The 17,341-nt window shown below is 45.3% G+C and overlaps 1 protein-coding gene across 1 annotated transcript; it reads left to right on the top strand.

The window, feature by feature from the left end:
- Nucleotides 1-14,349: 14,349 nt before the first annotated feature.
- On the top strand, nucleotides 14,350-17,117 carry LOC117587530 (alpha-N-acetylglucosaminidase). The gene is made up of 2 exons (XM_034278332.1): nucleotides 14,350-14,650; nucleotides 14,710-17,117. The coding sequence occupies exons 1-2, from the start codon at nucleotides 14,429-14,431 to the stop codon at nucleotides 16,783-16,785; spliced, it is 2,298 nt and encodes a 765-aa protein (XP_034134223.1). The 5' UTR covers nucleotides 14,350-14,428; the 3' UTR covers nucleotides 16,786-17,117.
- The last annotated feature ends 224 nt before the right edge of the window (nucleotides 17,118-17,341 follow it).

Genomic DNA, 17,341 nt, shown 5'->3' with positions numbered 1-17,341 from the left:
CTCCTCTCTGCGCTCATCTGTTTTCGATCCCGCTTTAAGAATTGCTTTAAGCACTTGGTCGGCACACTGGTCTCATTGCTGTTTGTTTTGTGAAAATAATATTTATTTATTTTTTATTTATATATTCAATATAAATAATATCGAGAAGGGACGTGTGAGACGCTTCTTACGCGTCAAAAATTTTGATACCCGGCACTCAGGACTACATCTGCACCTTAGCGGTTATTTGTCAAATTTTAAATTTTTTCTTCGTCTGTCATCTACATCTACAACACTTCTCACGCGAACACGCTCCTTTAGCTCGCCGCCCTAGACACACACACTGCAGACTCGCGGCAAAGGCAGCGCCCGTACACAAAAACAAAACAAATATAAGCTGCAGGACGGGGTGGGTTAAAAGTCGTTAGAGGCAGCGGCAGGGGGAGGGCAGAGGCAGGGGCCGAGTGAAAAAGAGCAACAAAAGCTGCGGGACAGGGTGGGTTTAGCCACTGGAAATTAATTTCTCCGTTGTGGCTATAATAATGATCCGATCGGATCATAATTTGGTGATCTGATATATATGGCCATTTCCTACGGAATGGCGTTTTTAGTTTTCTTGTATCTTCAAAACTGTAGATTTGGGAGGCTTTCGCCCTTTTGCGGGGGCGGAAGGGGGCGTGGTTCATTTTTGAAATACACTGGTTTTAGTGTGAGCATATAGATGTCTGGATGCAAAATTTGGTGACTGTAGCTCTTATAGTCTCTGAGAACTAGCCGACAAACAAGACGGACAGACGGACAGACGGACAGACAGACATGGCTCTATCGACTCGGCTATTGATGCTGATCAAGAATATATATACTTTATGGGGTCGGAAACGCTTCCTTCTGTGCGTTACATACAACCGTTATTCCCCACAAATACTCTTCGAGTACCGGGTATAAAAATAATGGAATACTTGGTTGTGTGCTCCCCTAAGGATTGAAAAAAGGAGATCACCCACGACCAACCGATCATCCCATGCTGGCTCTGCGATAACGTAGTGCACGCAAAATGTATTGGGTTTTCAGGCCTCGTGGGTGACCCAATTTCAAAGCGTAATGGTCTGCATTACAGTTGCGAGGCATGTCGGTCTCTCGAGAATGACATGGTCACGTTTATGAGGCAGACGCGAAAGGGCTTTAAGGAGCTGACCATGGGCTTTAAAAAGCAGTACGATCGGCTTCTAGCCATGGAATCTCAATTCAGCAGTTTTAAAGTGCTGAATGAGTCTCCTAGGCGCAAAAAAGTCACTCCTCGTGATCTGCAAGTGCCTGTCCCTCGACCGCTCGCTGCTAATCAACTATCTCCGTCCACTCCGATAGTGCAGCAGCTAATTTCGTTCGCTACTCCAAGGGCAACGACAACTGCTGGTGATCAAGTTTCGGCTTCCGAATCGATCATCTCGGAGAACATGCAGCCAGTTAGTACTGTAGCGTCCGTGTCTGTCGAGTCCGTTCCAAAGCCCATCCCATCTATTTCGATCCCACCAGTTAATAAACGTCCCGGACCACCGGATATTGCCGTCACAGGTACCAGATCTGTGGTGCCAAAACCTCTAGTGGGAGTCCCACCAAAGCGGCAAGTTTTTGTCTCTCGGCTTGCCCCTGACCTCACATCTAATTATGTAACAAATTTTATACAAAGCAAAATAAAAGCCGTTGGCTTAAAGGTGGAGAAGTTTAATTTCTCTTATGCCAGGGAGATATCCTCTTTCAAGATTAGCGTGTCTCCAACTCATTTCGAGACCATTTGCTCTTCCCAATTTTGGCCAGAGCACCTGGTTGTGAAAGAGTTTAAGGCTAAGAAGAAAAATAGGCCATCCACAACACTTCCTAGTAGTGAGGCCAGTGGTCCTTCCTCCTCCGCTCCATTCTCCTCTTCCCACTGCAATTCCTTGCAGTCAAAAAACTAACCTCCCTTTTTGTAGCCTATCAAAATGCTCGCGGCTTACGTAGTAAGCTGAGCACTCTTTTTATGGATAGTTTCACATTGTCATCCCATGTTATTGTGTTTACCGAAACCTGGTTAAAGCCGGACATTCTTAGTTCCGAAGTTTTGGCAGATCGGTACACAACTTATAGAAATGATCGTTCGTCTCGACGTGGAGGAGGGGTTCTGATTGCAGTAAACTCTAACTTTACGTCAGAACTTTTCATAGTCCAGGTCTCACAAGACCTGGAATTCCTCTGTGTTAGACTGATTCTTCCCGGCCAGTCTATTTATGTCACTTGCTCGTATATTCCACCGTCTTCGAGCAGCATTTGTCTGCCTTAAAAACTGTTTCTTCCTCGCTATCAGATAAAGACCATTTAATAGTTTTTGGGGATTTCAACCTGCCAGGTACTGGCTGGTCTTCGGTTAACGAGTCAAACAACCTTGTGCCCATGTCACGACATGAGTTTATTGATGGCTTATTAGACCTGTCCCTGTCTCAAGTCAACCATGTAAAAAATTCCTTGGGTCGATTGCTTGATCTGTGCTTTGTCTCGGATCCGACCGTAGCGTTGTTAACACGAGCACTCCCGCTCACTATACCTGAAGACTGCTATCATCCTACTTTCGAAGTGTCGGTAGATATTGGACCTACTGTATCGGATCGTGCGGGTAGGCTATCTGAACGCGTCCGCTGCTTTCGTAAAGCCGAGTTTACGAAGCTCAATATCTTAATTCGAAATTTTGATTGGTCCGCTCTGTACTTGTGCAGTGACGTCATTGAAGGCACAAACATTTTTTACAATGTACTTGACACAATTTTTGACACGTGTGTCCCACTTTCATGTCCGACTAGATCTGCGAAACCTCCTTGGTTCACCAAAGAGTTATCCAGTCTAAAAAATCTAAAATCAAGACTATTTAAAAAATCTCAAGAAGTTGGTTCTCCCTCTTCTCTTTCTAATTACTTAATAGCTCGGTCAAATTTCACTGTTCTTAATGCTCAATGCTATAGGAACTACCTCCTTCGATACAGGATACGTTTTTTACAGGACCCTAACAGTNGAGGGGTTCTGATTGCAGTAAACTCTAACTTTACGTCGGAACTTTTCATAGTCCAGGTCTCACAAGACCTGGAATTCCTCTGTGTTAGACTGATTCTTTCCGGCCAGTCTATTTATGTCACTTGCTCGTATATTCCACCGTCTTCGGATGTACTAATATACGAGCAGCATTTGTCTGCCTTAAAAACTGTTTCTTCCTCGCTATCAGATAAAGACCATTTAATAGTTCTTGGGGATTTCAACCTGCCAGGTACTGTCTGGTCTTCGGTTAACGAGTCAAACAACCTTGTGCCCATGTCACGACATGAGTTTATTGATGGCTTATTAGACCTGTCCCTGTCTCAAGTCAACCATGTAAAAAACTCCTTGGGTCGATTGCTTGATCTGTGCTTGGTCTCGGATCCGACTGTAGCGTTGTTAACACGAGCACTCCCGCTCACTATACCTGAAGACTGCTATCATCCTACTTTCGAAGTGTCGACATATATTGGACCTACTGTAATGGATCGTGCGGGTAGGCTATCTGAACGCGTCCGCTGCTTTCGTAAAGCCGAGTTTACGAAGCTCAATAAATTAATTCGAAATTTTGATTGGTCCGCTCTGTACTTGTGCAGTGACGTCATTGAAGGCACAAACATTTTTTACAATGTACTTGACACAATTTTTGACACGTGTGTCCCACTTTCATGTCCGACTAGATCTGCGAAACCTCCTTGGTTCACCAAAGAGTTATCCAGTCTAAAAAATCTAAAATCAAGACTATTTAAAAAATCTCAAGAAGTTGGTTCTCCCTCTTCTCTTTCTAATTACTTAATAGCTCGGTCAAATTTCACTGTTCTTAATGCTCAATGCTATAGGAACTACCTAATTCGATGCAGGACACGTTTTTCACAGGACCCTAAACAGTTTTACAGCTTTGTAAACAGTAAGCGTAGAACGTCCGCACATCCATCCTCGCTATCATTTTTGAATATGTCGGCAAACAATGATCAGGCAAACGCCGATCTTTTTACAACATTTCTTCAAACAACCTATTCCCAGCAAAGCTACCCAGGTCATATGTATCCGTATAGTTTACCAAGGTCGAATGGCATTTTCTGGCCTTTGTTTAATGAAGGCTCCTTACTTCATGAACTTCAATTAGTTAAGCCGGTATTTTCACCGGGCCCTGACGGAGTTCCCGGCTGTGTACTCAGGTACTGTGCCGAGTCTCTCTGCGGACCTTTGCTTAAACTATTAACTCTACCTATCCATTCCTCTAGCTTTCCCCCCATCTGGAAGGAATCCTTTATAATTCCTCTCCATAAGAAAGGTAGCAAGTCTGACGCTAAAAACTATAGAGGTATATCTAAGTTATCCGCTATTCCTAAAATGTTCGAGAAACTTTTAACTCCGCACTTGCAGCATCTCTGCAAATCACTTATATCTCCAGCTCAGCACGGATTTATACGGCGACGATTAACAACCACTAATCTTTTAGAGTTCACCTCCTTTGTCATTAAAGTATTCCAAGGTAGTTTGCAGACGGATGTTATTTACACTGACTTCAGTAAGGCATTCGATTCCTAAACCATTCTCTTCTTGCACAAAAGCTCGACTTCTAGGGGTTCCGCCCAATCTGTTGAGATGGATTTCTAGCTACCTGTGTTCTAGGTCTCAAAGGGTCCTTTTCAAAAACTCCTTATCTTTACCTGTTATGGTTACTTCTGGAGTACCACAGGATAGCCATTTAGGCCCCTTACTTTTCACACTCTTTATTAATGACCTGCCTTCTGTATTAACAAATTCTCGAGTACTTATGTATGCGGATGATGTTAAACTCTGTGTCCAGTATAAGGACATTTCATTTCACTCTCGCTTGCAATCTGATCTCAATAGCTTTCAGTCATGGTGCTGTGCAAATATGTTACAACTTAATGCCTCAAAGTGCAATGTAATGACTTTTTATCGCTCCAGCCCCTTCCTGGCTCCTTACACCCTCTGCGGTAGTTCTCTTGAGAGAATTACATTGGTTGATGATCTAGGTGTTAAACTAGACCCCAAGTTAAAGTTTTCTGAACACATTTCTACCATGGTAAATAAAGCCATGGGTGTGCTTGCGTTTATAAAGAGGTGGTCAAAGGAATTTGAGGACCCCTATATAACGAAGACTCTCTATATCTCGCTTGTTCGTCCGATTTTAGAATACGGCTCATGTGTATGGTGCCCTCAGTACAACATACATCAGGACCGTATTGAATCAGTACAGAAAAACTTNTCAGATAAAGACCATTTAATAGTTCTTGGGGATTTCAACCTGCCAGGTACTGTCTGGTCTTCGGTTAACGAGTCAAACAACCTTGTGCCCATGTCACGACATGAGTTTATTGATGGCTTATTAGACCTGTCCCTGTCTCAAGTCAACCATGTAAAAAACTCCTTGGGTCGATTGCTTGATCTGTGCTTTGTCTCGGATCCGACCGTAGCGTTGTTAACACGAGCACTCCCGCTCACTATACCTGAAGACTGCTATCATCCTACTTTCGAAGTGTCGGTAGATATTGGACCTACTGTATCGGATCGTGCGGGTAGGCTATCTGAACGCGTCCGCTGCTTTCGTAAAGCCGAGTTTACGAAGCTCAATAACTTAATTCGAAATTTTGATTGGTTCTCTCTGTACTTGTGCAGTGACGTCATTGAAGGCACAAACATTTTTTACAATGTACTTGACACAATTTTTGACACGTGTGTCCCACTTTCATGTCCGACTAGATCTGCGAAACCTCCTTGGTTCACCAAAGAGTTATCCAGTCTAAAAAATCTAAAATCAAGACTATTTAAAAAATCTCAAGAAGTTGGTTCTCCCTCTTCTCTTTCTAATTACTTAATAGCTCGGTCAAATTTCACTGTTCTTAATGCTCAATGCTATATGAACTACCTCCTTCGATGCAGGATACTCTGCCGAGTCTCTGTGCGGACCTTTGCTTAAACTATTCACTCTATCTATCCATTCTTCTAGCTTTCCCCCCATCTGGAAGGAATCCTTTATAATTCCTCTCCATAAAAAAGGTAGCAAGTCTGACGCTAAAAACTATAGAGGTATATCTAAGTTATCCGCTATTCCTAAAATGTTCGAGAAACTTGTAACTCCGCACTTGCAGCAAATCACTTATATCTGCAAATCACTTATATCTCCAGCACAGCACGGATTTATACGGCGACGATCAACAACCACTAATCTTTTAGAGTTCACCTCCTTTGTAATTAAAGGCTTCCAAGGTAACTTGCAGACGTATGTTATTTACACTGACTTCAGTAAGGCATTCAATTCTGTAAACCATTCTCTTCTTGCACAAAAGTTCGACCTTCTAGGGTTTCCGCCCAATCTGTTGAGATGGATTTCTAGCTACCTGACAAGATCCAGAGTTTCCCAGGAAAAGTTTTTGAGGAATAGAAATGGACAATACCAATGAAGACCTCATGGTGTCCCATCGGTAAATCCGGGGAATGAAAAGTGTGAGAAATAATTACTGGACGGAAGACATAATTGTTTAAGAGCAGTACTTATGTATGCGGATGATGTTAAACTCTGTGTCCAGTATAAGGACATTTTATTTCAATCTCGCTTGCAATCTGATCTCAATAGCTTTCAGTCATGGTGCTGTGCAAATATGTTACAACTTAATGCCTCAAAGTGCAGTGTAATGTGAAAAATAGCGAGGTCGGGGAAGGACCGAGGAATGTGGGAGACGCCATCAAGAGAACCCTCTTAATGTAACCAACTACTAGATCCACAATTTGATCTGGGGTTCAATTTCAAAAGACTTGTGTAAAGATGGTACCATTTATTTCGGTACCCACACGAACCCCAATATTTCTCCACCAGTTTCCTTAAAATACTGGGGAATATAACGAAGACTCCTATATCTCGCTTGTTCGTCTGATTTTAGAATACGGCTCATGTGTATGGTGCCCTCAGTAAAACATACATCAGGACCGTATTGAATCAGTACAGAAAAACTTTTTATTATTTACCCTACGGGGCCTCAACTGGGATGCAACTGTGAGACTGCCATCCTACCGTAGTAGACTTCTTTTAATAAATCTTCCATCCTTAGTTAGTCGCAGAAAAATGGTGTAATTTTTATGCACAACTTGATCAAGGGGGATGTAGACAGCCCTGACTTGCTGAGCCGCATAAACTTTACGATTCCCATTAGACCCACTAGAAACTTTATTCCTTTGTTCCTTCCACTATGTAGATCGAATTATGCCTCACACGAACCCTTTAGGGTTTTATGCTCGGATTATAATTCCCTCTACCACATTATATCCTCAACTAACTCCCTTCCTCTTCTTAAATCTCTTATACTAGCCTAACTCTCCCGTAGTTAGTTTCATTTGAGTTTTGTCTTGTTTGTTATTTTGGTAATTTTTGCTTGCTTAGCTATAGTAGCTCTAGTCTAGTTGTGTTTAGCTCTAATTTTCCTCGAATATTAGCCTAACATCTATCTTTCCTGCATGCTCGCGACCGGTTCGGTTAATCGCGCCGCGCGTCATGCGACAGCGCTCCTCGGTCGGTTGGGCAGGAGGAGGGCTTCGTTCTGCTGGGTTCCGCGCGTAACAGGCTTTGACTTGGTGTCGCATGGGCCACTTGATGGTGCAGTCATTGCATATCAACGTCCAACACAAAATTAATACAAATAAAAAACAAAAAAATAAAAAAAAAACAAATGAGACAGACACTCCCCAAACCTCTACCGGGTGAAATCCCAAGCAGGGGAAGGTAGCTGCCCAAAGGCCAGGCCTAACCCGCTCGACTGCAGGAAAGACCTGCTCGGTGGAAAGCGAGGGTGCGAGCCCAATACTGACGCCTTGGAGAGGCAGCTAAGCAACATAGAGGGGGAGGCTGGGACATTGACAAGCGCCGAAGACAAACGCTTCACGTACGCCGAAAAGAGGAGTGCAGGGCACATACTCCGTCGGCAATACGGGAGCACAGAAGCCAGAACATCAGAGGACTGGCTGAAGAAGGTGAAGTGGGCTTCGGAAGTGCTTCCAAACTTTTCAGTCTGGAACCTCACAGACCGCCCCAGCAACCCAAAAGGCAAATGATTCTGCCAAACGTATCCTTCGCGCAGATTGCCAAGGAGAGGACTCTGATAGGCGTCGTCGACAAAGGCAGCGCGGATGGCACAATCCCGAGGAGCCAGTGGAAGTGGGTGGAAGCGGCATTGGCCGACAAGGACCCCGGCCCACCTCCAGTCTGCAAAGACATGGGATGGTTAAAGGGTAACAAAAAGTCGTTGTCGTTATAAACAAGGATACGCTGGCCCCGATGGAGGCAGCCAAAGGAAGCTAAATTTCCGGTTCAGCTCCGTCACCATAAAGGTGTATAAGTCGGATGCAGCGGCCGGGGCGCGTCCTGTCGACAACCCAGTCGAGCGGGATGTTGCCTCGGATATCGAGGCACCCGACAACGAGCTGGAGTTGGCCCACGAAAGGGACTCCCTAGAGTCGGAGCTGATGCTCGAATTCCAGGCAATGTGCCGTAATGAGAGCTGCGGCGAGTCGGACGCCGACAATACAGTGGTGGAGATATGCAAGGATCCCTTTGAGGCTTCTTCAGATAAATCTCCACAATCTGCTGCCCTCTTACTCCGCTTGGAATCGAGCGAATCACAAAACGGAATATTCGCTGGGTGGTGAACAGCTTCAAACCGTTCAAATCGCCAGGTCCAGACAAGGTCATCCCAGATCAACTTCAGAAAGCTGGGGACCAACCTATCCACTGGCTACCATGTATCTTCAAGAAGATACTAAAGGTAGGAAAGATTCCTAAAGCATGGCTCAAGGCAGAAATTGACTTCATCCCGAAAGCGAGAAAAGCCTCCAACTCGACGGCAAAGGACTTCAGACCGATTAGTCTGACCTCCTTTCTCCTTAAAACATTCGAAAGAATGGTCGGACTACATCTGAGAACAATCATCAACCCTCAGATGCTGTCAGACTCACAACACGCATACCGGAAAGGTAAATCCACAGAAACGGCCCTACCTGAAGTGATTTCGGGTATAAAGAAAGCTCTACACGTTAAGTAATACTCCCTAGCGGCCTTCCTCGATATTGAGGGCGTCTTCAACAACATCGAGCCAGGAGCCATTACGGCGGCCATGACTGACCACTGACTGACTGGGGGTGGACTGCCACTTGGTGATGCTCATCGATCAATTGCTCACATGCAGGACGGGGACATCATCAATGGGTGTCCTGTCTCCCCTCCTATGGAACATTGCAGTCAATAAGATTCTATGTGACTTGGAGGGGGGTGGTTGCAAAGTGTGGCATATGCAGACGACGTTGTCCTAATGTTTACGGGGAAATTCCCCCAAAACACTCTGTGATCTTATGACCACAAAACCTGCGCGACTGTCAGAATGGACAAGATCGTGCGGATTGGATGTAAATAACCCCCCAACATTAAACAAATGTAGGTAAACCTTTAGCGACAGTGCCAGTTACCTTGGGTTGGTAATGGACAGGAAGTTAAATTGGAACCTAAACACGAAAGAAAGAGTGAAGAAGGCCACAATGGCTCTATACACCTGCAAAAAAGCCATTGGACTTAAATGGGGCATGAACCCACGTATAGTTCAATGGATATACCAAGCTGTAGCCAAACCAATACTGCCTTACGGAGTGACAGTATGGTGGCCGGCTCTGTCAAAAAAGACAATCACCGCTCAACTGGCAAAAGTTCAACGAACGGCCACTCTTTGCATCAGTGGCGCTCTCCGCACCACACCAAATGATGCACTAAATGCCATCCTATGCCTGCAGGGCATAGACCTGGCAGGGAAGGAACAGGCAGCACGGGCAGCAATACGTCTGCGAGACTCGGACCAATGGACGTCACTCGGCGATCTTTAGGGACGCTAACATAGTACCTCATAGAACTGACTATTGCGTTCCCAGAGAGTACACAGGCACCCCCTTCGAGGCTATAGTCCCCCGTAGAGAGGAATGGCTCGAGGGAACACCTGGCCCAAAGGGGGCCATACACATCTTTACAGATGGATGCAAGCTAGACAACAAAGTTGGCGGAGGAATCTACTCCGGGCAAATATGAGGCATTCATTCCGCCTTCCAGATCACTGCAGTGTCTTCCAATGAAAGTCATTGCAATAGATGAGGCGCTGAGGTGCCTTCAAGAGATCTCCGTCGCGGCTACTCACTTAAATATCTATAGTGACAGGCAGGCGGCACTGAAATCACTAAACGCGATTTCGTCGAATTCGACCACAGTGGCAATTTGTCGCAAATCTCTACATGAGATGACAAGGCAATATGTTATTAGCCTAATATGGGTCCCGGGAAACCAGGACATTGAAGGCAACTGCATAGCAGACGAGCTGGCCACATCTGGCACTACACTCCCCCTTAATCAAGATAAGGAGGAAATATATACGTATGCCAATTGCCACTTGCAAGCTCAAAATAAAAGAGTGCTATACCCTGCAAGCAACCAATAGATGGCAATTGGTCACGGGTTGTCGCATCACCCGACAAACGTGGCCAGACATCTCGAAACGTGGCCAGACATAGTCATTCGCTCTCTCACAGGGGATTGGCTGATAGGCAACCACGCAAATAGACTGGGAGGAGGAGGAAACAGTAGAACATCTGTTCTGCTCCTGTCCGGCTCTCAGTACCTAGTGCGCTTTTGTGAGAGGACGAAAAGTGTTTCTCAAACGTCGCAGGAGCCTGGATTTGTGATTTGTGACCCAATCTTGGGGCAGTCGCTGAACCCAATGCTTGGGGTGCCGATATTAAACCCAATGCCAGGCAGACGGCAGTGTACTTCAGGTATCCTGCCTTGAAGAAGTAATTTTGTTATGTTCAAGTACGGAACACGTTGGCGATCTTACCGAATCGGGTCGGGTCTGTTGTGGTCTGTTGTGTAAACCCAATAATAGGGCGAACTCTGGCGAACTCCACGCTATTGGCAACTCCCCAACAGTGAAAATAAATCTTATATCTGCAACGATAGACTCTTCACTGTCTTGTGAGCAAACTGCACAGAGGACGACTGCAAGCGAACGCCGCAAGGGTCGCCGTATCTCTGTGGAATAGCAATCAAGACAGGTATGAGCTGAGAACTCTGGAACATGTCATATTAAGCTAAGCCCTAAAGCTCACAATTCAGCGGCAGCGCCGCGAACGTCTCTCACACGAACGCTGTCCCTGATAATCGTTTGGCCGACAGGACCACCTTATATAATTGCATCATGGCCAGAGAAAAGGGCTTTAGTTTCTGATTAGTCGGCGACAATGCAACTTTTAGATTCCACAATGCGAAATGGAAACAAAACTTTTTTTTTACCAAAATATGCGATAATGTTGAGTCCAGTTGTTTTTTACAATTCTATTATTAATTTTTTTTTTAATTATTTTGTTTTATTATGCTTAACATTCTTGTTTCCCTTGAATGTTTCAACATGATATAATTTCCGCATCAACCACAAATTGTTTTCCCAAGTGTAATGCAATAAGCCGATTTCGGAGTAGCCACGTTCGTGTTTTCGTGTATGGGTGCAACCAAAGGAGGCCAAGTATCTGGGCTTCATACTAGGCAAGCGTCCTACTTTTGGTCCACATTTAAAAGCCACGGCCAGAAAGTGTGTGCAAAGGATGCAGCAATCGCGGTGGCTAATAAACAGGACCAGCGTCCGTCATGTCAAGCGTCTTGACATGGAATCCACTTAGTCCAGGCATCGCTTTTAGGGAGCTTTTGAGCAGGACTCTTGAAAACAAATTTATTCTCAACGTGATCCGACAGTGGTTGGCTTGGAATCAGCAACTGCCTTCTGGACGTCGGACCACAGATTCTTGATGGGTTTTATGTCAGGCGACTGTGCAGGCCATTTTGACACGTTCAGTGTTGGCCCAGAACCATTCCTTTGCTTTCATGCTGGGGTTATTTTCCGTTTGAAAGACCCATACGAGTGAAATTTCGGAATTCTGCAAAGGGTAGCATTACTGTCTCCATGATTTCCACGCACACGTGCTGATCCTTAATAGTTCCAATATATTGAGCCTACTCCATAGTAAGAGAACTAAGCCCATACAATTAAATAAAACATTTTATTTTTAATGGTTTTGTTTGGTGTAATGGTGTTCCTTGGACGTCTTAATTATGATCAAGATCCTTTTCAGTAAATAAAACTCATCCAAACTCATTTTTACTCATCTGACGTTAAAATTTTCCTCCATTATAGGGATGTCCAATTGGCATGCTCCCTTGCAAACATAATGTGCTTAGTAATATGTCTGGCGTTTAAAAGTGCGGATTGCAAAAATCTACGTGGATCCAAGCAAAATTTATCTGAATAGTGTGTCTGGGCACACTGCAAGCACGTGGGGAACATAACCTCTACGCCAGGTAAGTATTGGAGCAAAGCTGTAACCAAGTTACATATTACGACGTGGCGATTTCCCCCTTGAAAGGCGGGTGGCCAAATAATTCCCCTCTACCTAAGGGTAGAGCGGTAACTTAAAACCTCAAAAAAAAAAAAAAAAAAAAGTGCGGATTTTTTCGGGCAGAAGTTCGAAGATCTACCCTACGCCGGGACCCTAATCTGTCTACAGTGGAGCAGCAAATTGAATAGAAAACGTGTCACTGTTTTTAATTTAAGAAATAGATGCAACAGTTAAAACAGATATTCATGTCGAATTTTGGGAGCACCCGATTAAAGCATAAAAAGCGTAAAAGTCGGAAAAAAAGTATTTAAAGTATTTATTTTCGATATAGAATTTCAAAGTACATGCCGAATTTAATAGGAAGTAAATCTTAAGATCCTCAAGGCAATGTTCTAGGCAGGAAGTTGGTAAATCGCTCGAAGTAATTTTTTATTACAGGTTGTTAAACTTGCCACTGTCCACTGCCATCGACGGGTAGGAAGCGGGTTTTTCACACCTGAATTTTTATTGGGCTACGCCACGCCACTCATTTTTATTGCATGTGCGGTTATACCAGAATATATATGCATAATCACCTGAGTTTAGCCTGCCTATTGAATGGCACAGAAAATTATGTAACTAATTTACCTAAAAACCCTAAATTTACTAAAAAACCTCGACCACAAACTATTTTTTTATACCCGGTACTCGAAGAGTAAATAGGGTATATTGTATTTGTGTGAATAACGGTTAAATGTAACGTACAGAAGGAAACGTTTCCGACCCCATAAAGTATATATATTCTTGATCGGCATCAATAGCCAAGTCGATAGAGCCATGTGTGTCTGTCCGTCTGTCCGTCCGTCCGTCTTGAAGATCCCCCAAACACCAGCGGTTGTGCAGTTAACAAGCGTAGCGTCTCCACTAGAGGCCAGAAGTCCGCCTCCGCCAGAATGTCTCCAAATTTTGGAAAACATTTTCATACGTAAGGTTTAGCAATTTTATAGTATTTTAAAATCTATACAACGAACACTTGTGTTTCCAGAGCCCCCAATACCTGAAACCCTGGCGATCGAAAATATAGTACTTGAGGCGCCAGATTCTGAGGCGGGTGAAATAATGGCAACGCGACCAATAGTCGCGAGGTCCATACATACACGAAGAATTTTGCCAAAGCCCTGCCTAACATCAGGCTCGAGGACGGAGGGCAGCACAGACACACATGCCAGCAAGAAAAACACCAACTCTTCATCTATGCACTCTTCTTGCTCAGCGCACTCTGACTCTGTCAAAGATCTTGACGGACAACCGTTTTGCTTTGAAAGATTTATCAAACTCCCTCAGGGATTCGAAGATGCGCCAGGCTTCTATGCGCAGCAGTGCCCAGGACACTGCGGCCACTGTGTGGCTTTTGCGCAGAGACTGCAAAAAAAAGGTCAGGACATCAAAAATGCCCGTAAGCATGTTTGACAAACACTATGCAAGTACCTAGTACCTAGTACCTCTATGCAAGGACAAACGGATGTGCTGTGTGTATTATTCAATTATTATTAGATAACTAAATAAAATTCAATTTTAAAATAAAATCAGTATCGATTGTTTTCCCTCTCAATTTTATTGGTCGAAATCAAGTACGGTACGTACAATGCCATTTGTCTTGAAGATCTTAATATTTAAGATTCCCGCCAATTACTTTGAAATTCTATATCGAAAATAAATACTTTTAATACTTTTTCCGACTTTTTACGCGTTTTCAACTTTCAACCATTTCGCACCTGTTGAAGTTTTCGTTTGTATGAAATCCATCAAAATAATTTTTGGTACAGAAAATAAATCATGAAAAATGAAATAAATTAAATAAAATAAATAATATTAGTCTCTGCTTGGCAACAAGTGGGATAATTTAAAATAATTAAATTTTGAAATTTGCCATTAAAAAGTCTGGAGTTGCTGCGATTGTGGTGAAGAAGAAATGCGGAAAATATGGATTCTTGGACTGGCCCTTCTATTACGAGTGTGCCTAGGCCTTGGCCTTGGAATGGGACCCGAGCTGGCCATGCACTTGGCCCCCAACACTCTGCCGGACGTGCAGGAGGCAGCAGCGCGTGCTGTGATCCAAAGAGTGATCGGTCCGCGCTCCTCTAAGCTCTTCATAGTGGAAGTCACTAGACTCTTGGAATTTCGCAGCTTTCAGGTGAGTGCAGCAGCCATTACTGAATATTACAAATAAATGGAATTTCGTTTTGGGAACAGATAACCATGCTGGACAGTGGGCAGATTCTGATAGGTGGCTGGGATGGCGTGTCCGTGTGCAAGGGCTTCCACCATTATCTGAAATACGTGCTGAATCGAGACGTGGACTGGTTCAAGATGCGGGTCGAGCTGCCAACGAACCTGCAACTACCCAATGTAACCATACACTCCACCTCGGCCAGCCCCATACTGTACCATCAGAATGTATGCACATGGAGCTACAGTTTTGCGTGGTGGGGAATTGAGCAGTGGCGACGGCACATCGACTGGATGGCGTTGATGGGCATCAGTCTGAGCATAGCACCCGTTCAGGAGGCCGTCTGGCAGGAGGTGTACAGTCAGCTGGGACTCAGCGCCGCTGAAATTGAGGCCCATCTGGCTGGACCGGCTTTTCAGGCGTGGCAGCGCATGGGCAACATACGAGGCTGGGGCGGGCCCCTAAAACTGGAGTATCAACGCCTGCAGGAACTGCTGCAGCAGGATATTCTGCGCGCCCAGCGGGACTTGGGCATGAGCGTGGCCCTACCCGCTTTTGCTGGCCACGTGCCCACCGCCATGAGTCGGCTCTATCCAAAAGCCAACTACTCCGCGGTGGAGCGATGGAACAGCTTTCCAGATGCCTACTGCTGTGGGTTGTTCATCGAGCCTCGGGATCCGCTCTTCGATCTGGTGGCCACACTCTTCTTGCGGGGCGTGGTTCAACGCTACGGCTCCAATCACATCTTCTTCTGTGATCCCTTTAACGAGCTCCAACCACCAGTGGCGCAACCCGAGTACATGCGAGCTACGGCCGCGGCGATACACAACTCCATGAGACGTGTGGATCCAGAGGCGGTGTGGCTTCTGCAGGGCTGGATGTTTGTAAAGAACATCTTCTGGACGGACGCTATGATGGAGGCCTTCCTCACGGCTGTGCCCATTGGCCGCCTGCTCGTCCTGGATCTGCAGAGCGAGCAATTCCCGCAGTACCAGCGCACCGACTCCTACTACGGGCAGCCGTTCGTATGGTGCATGCTGCACAACTTTGGTGGAACTCTGGGCATGTTTGGATCGGCCGATCTGGTCAACACCGGCATCGAGGCGGCACGGCGCATGCCAAACAGCAGCATCGTGGGCGTTGGCATCACACCGGAGGGCATTGGCCAGAACTATGTGATGTATTCGCTTGCCCTGGAGCGGGGCTGGAGTGAGCACAACTTGGATTTGGACCGCTGGTTTCGGCACTTTGCTCGCACACGCTACGGCGTAGATGATGAGGGTTTGCAGCAGGTGTGGCAGTTGCTGAGGCACAGCGTTTACTCATTCCGTGGCCTGCAGAAAATGCGCGGAGGATACACGGTGACACGGCGCCCTGCACTCAATCAGGAACCATTCACCTGGTACAACGCCACCGATGTGCTGGAGGCCTGGGAGCTGCTGTTGTCGGCACGGGCCATCATCCCGCTGGAGGATGGGTATGCGATCTATGAGCACGATCTGGTGGACATTACGCGGCAGTATCTGCAGATCAGCGCGGACCAGTTGTACGACAATCTGAAGTCGGCCTACCGGAAACGGCAGGGGAACCGCTTTGAGTATCTCGGCTCCAAGCTGCTGCAGTTGTTTGACGATCTGGAGCGCATCCTGGCCAGCGGCTCGAACTTTCTACTTGGCACCTGGCTGGCAGATGCCAAGAGAGCAGCTCCCAGCGCAAAGGACAAGGCTAACTTTGAATTCAATGCCCGCAATCAGCTCACAGCCTGGGGCCCAGATGCTCAGATAGTGGACTATGCCTGCAAGCAGTGGTCAGGGCTCGTGTGGGACTACTATAGGCCGCGTTGGGCCCTTTTTCTGGACGATGTTGCCCTGGCTCTCCACTCGAACCGATCCTTTAATAGCACTGCCTTCAGACGGCGAGTGCTGTTGGAGGTGGAGCTGCCGTTCAGCAACAAGTCGGATGTGTATCCGGTGGAGCCAATGGGCAATACTTGGTTCATCTCCCAGAATATCTACGAGAGGTGGAAGGGATACTTGAGGGACACGCAATTTCTGCACAACAATCGGATATCTGTGAACCTCAAGTTGGGTGTTCCATGATCACTGGTAATGTTAAAACAATTTAATGTATGAATGAAATAGATTCAATAATTATTTATACACGATTTGAGTAAATCGTCCTCAAAGCAGTGGCTTCTAGCTGCACTCTCGAGTCTGTCTCTTGACAGTCCTCTCACGGTTAAAAATGATTCCTACATGTGATCCAAAGAGTCACTTTTACTATCTGCACAAAATACAAACAGAAACCACCGCGCACGTCCTGGATTTGCAGCGTACATAAATGTAGTTTTAATTGATTTTTATTTAAATTAATGTACAAACTAATTATGTAAAAATTTAAACATGATCATTAATACGCATTTCTATGTTTACTCTTTTGTTTTTTCTTGGTTTTTTTTTCTTTTTGTATATCTGTATTTTGTATCTGTGTATCGGGTTGTGTGTTTATGTTTTGGGGTAATTGCGTTTTAGTTCTATTTCTCACACACACACATGACACGACTCCCAAAATTCTGGTTACGCCACACTCACTGCCGTGTTGTGCTGCTGCTGATCTGTTTCCGCTTATTTATGCTAATTTTATGCAAACTAATTT

This window comes from Drosophila guanche, unplaced genomic scaffold (genome assembly GCF_900245975.1).
Source record: "Drosophila guanche unplaced genomic scaffold, DGUA_6, whole genome shotgun sequence".
Taxonomy (NCBI): Eukaryota; Metazoa; Arthropoda; class Insecta; order Diptera; family Drosophilidae; genus Drosophila; species Drosophila guanche.
The sequence above is the reverse complement of the archived record's forward strand: the minus strand, read 5'-3'. Positions and strand labels throughout refer to the sequence as shown.

Bases quoted from the DNA above. Each gene is read 5' to 3' on its own strand.
- LOC117587530 (XM_034278332.1), top strand. From the start codon at position 14,429: ATGCGGAAAATATGGATTCTTGGACTGGCCCTTCTATTACGAGTGTGC. The intron at 14,651-14,709 runs GTGAGTGCAGCA...TTTTGGGAACAG, and splicing joins TGGAATTTCGCAGCTTTCAG to ATAACCATGCTGGACAGTGG.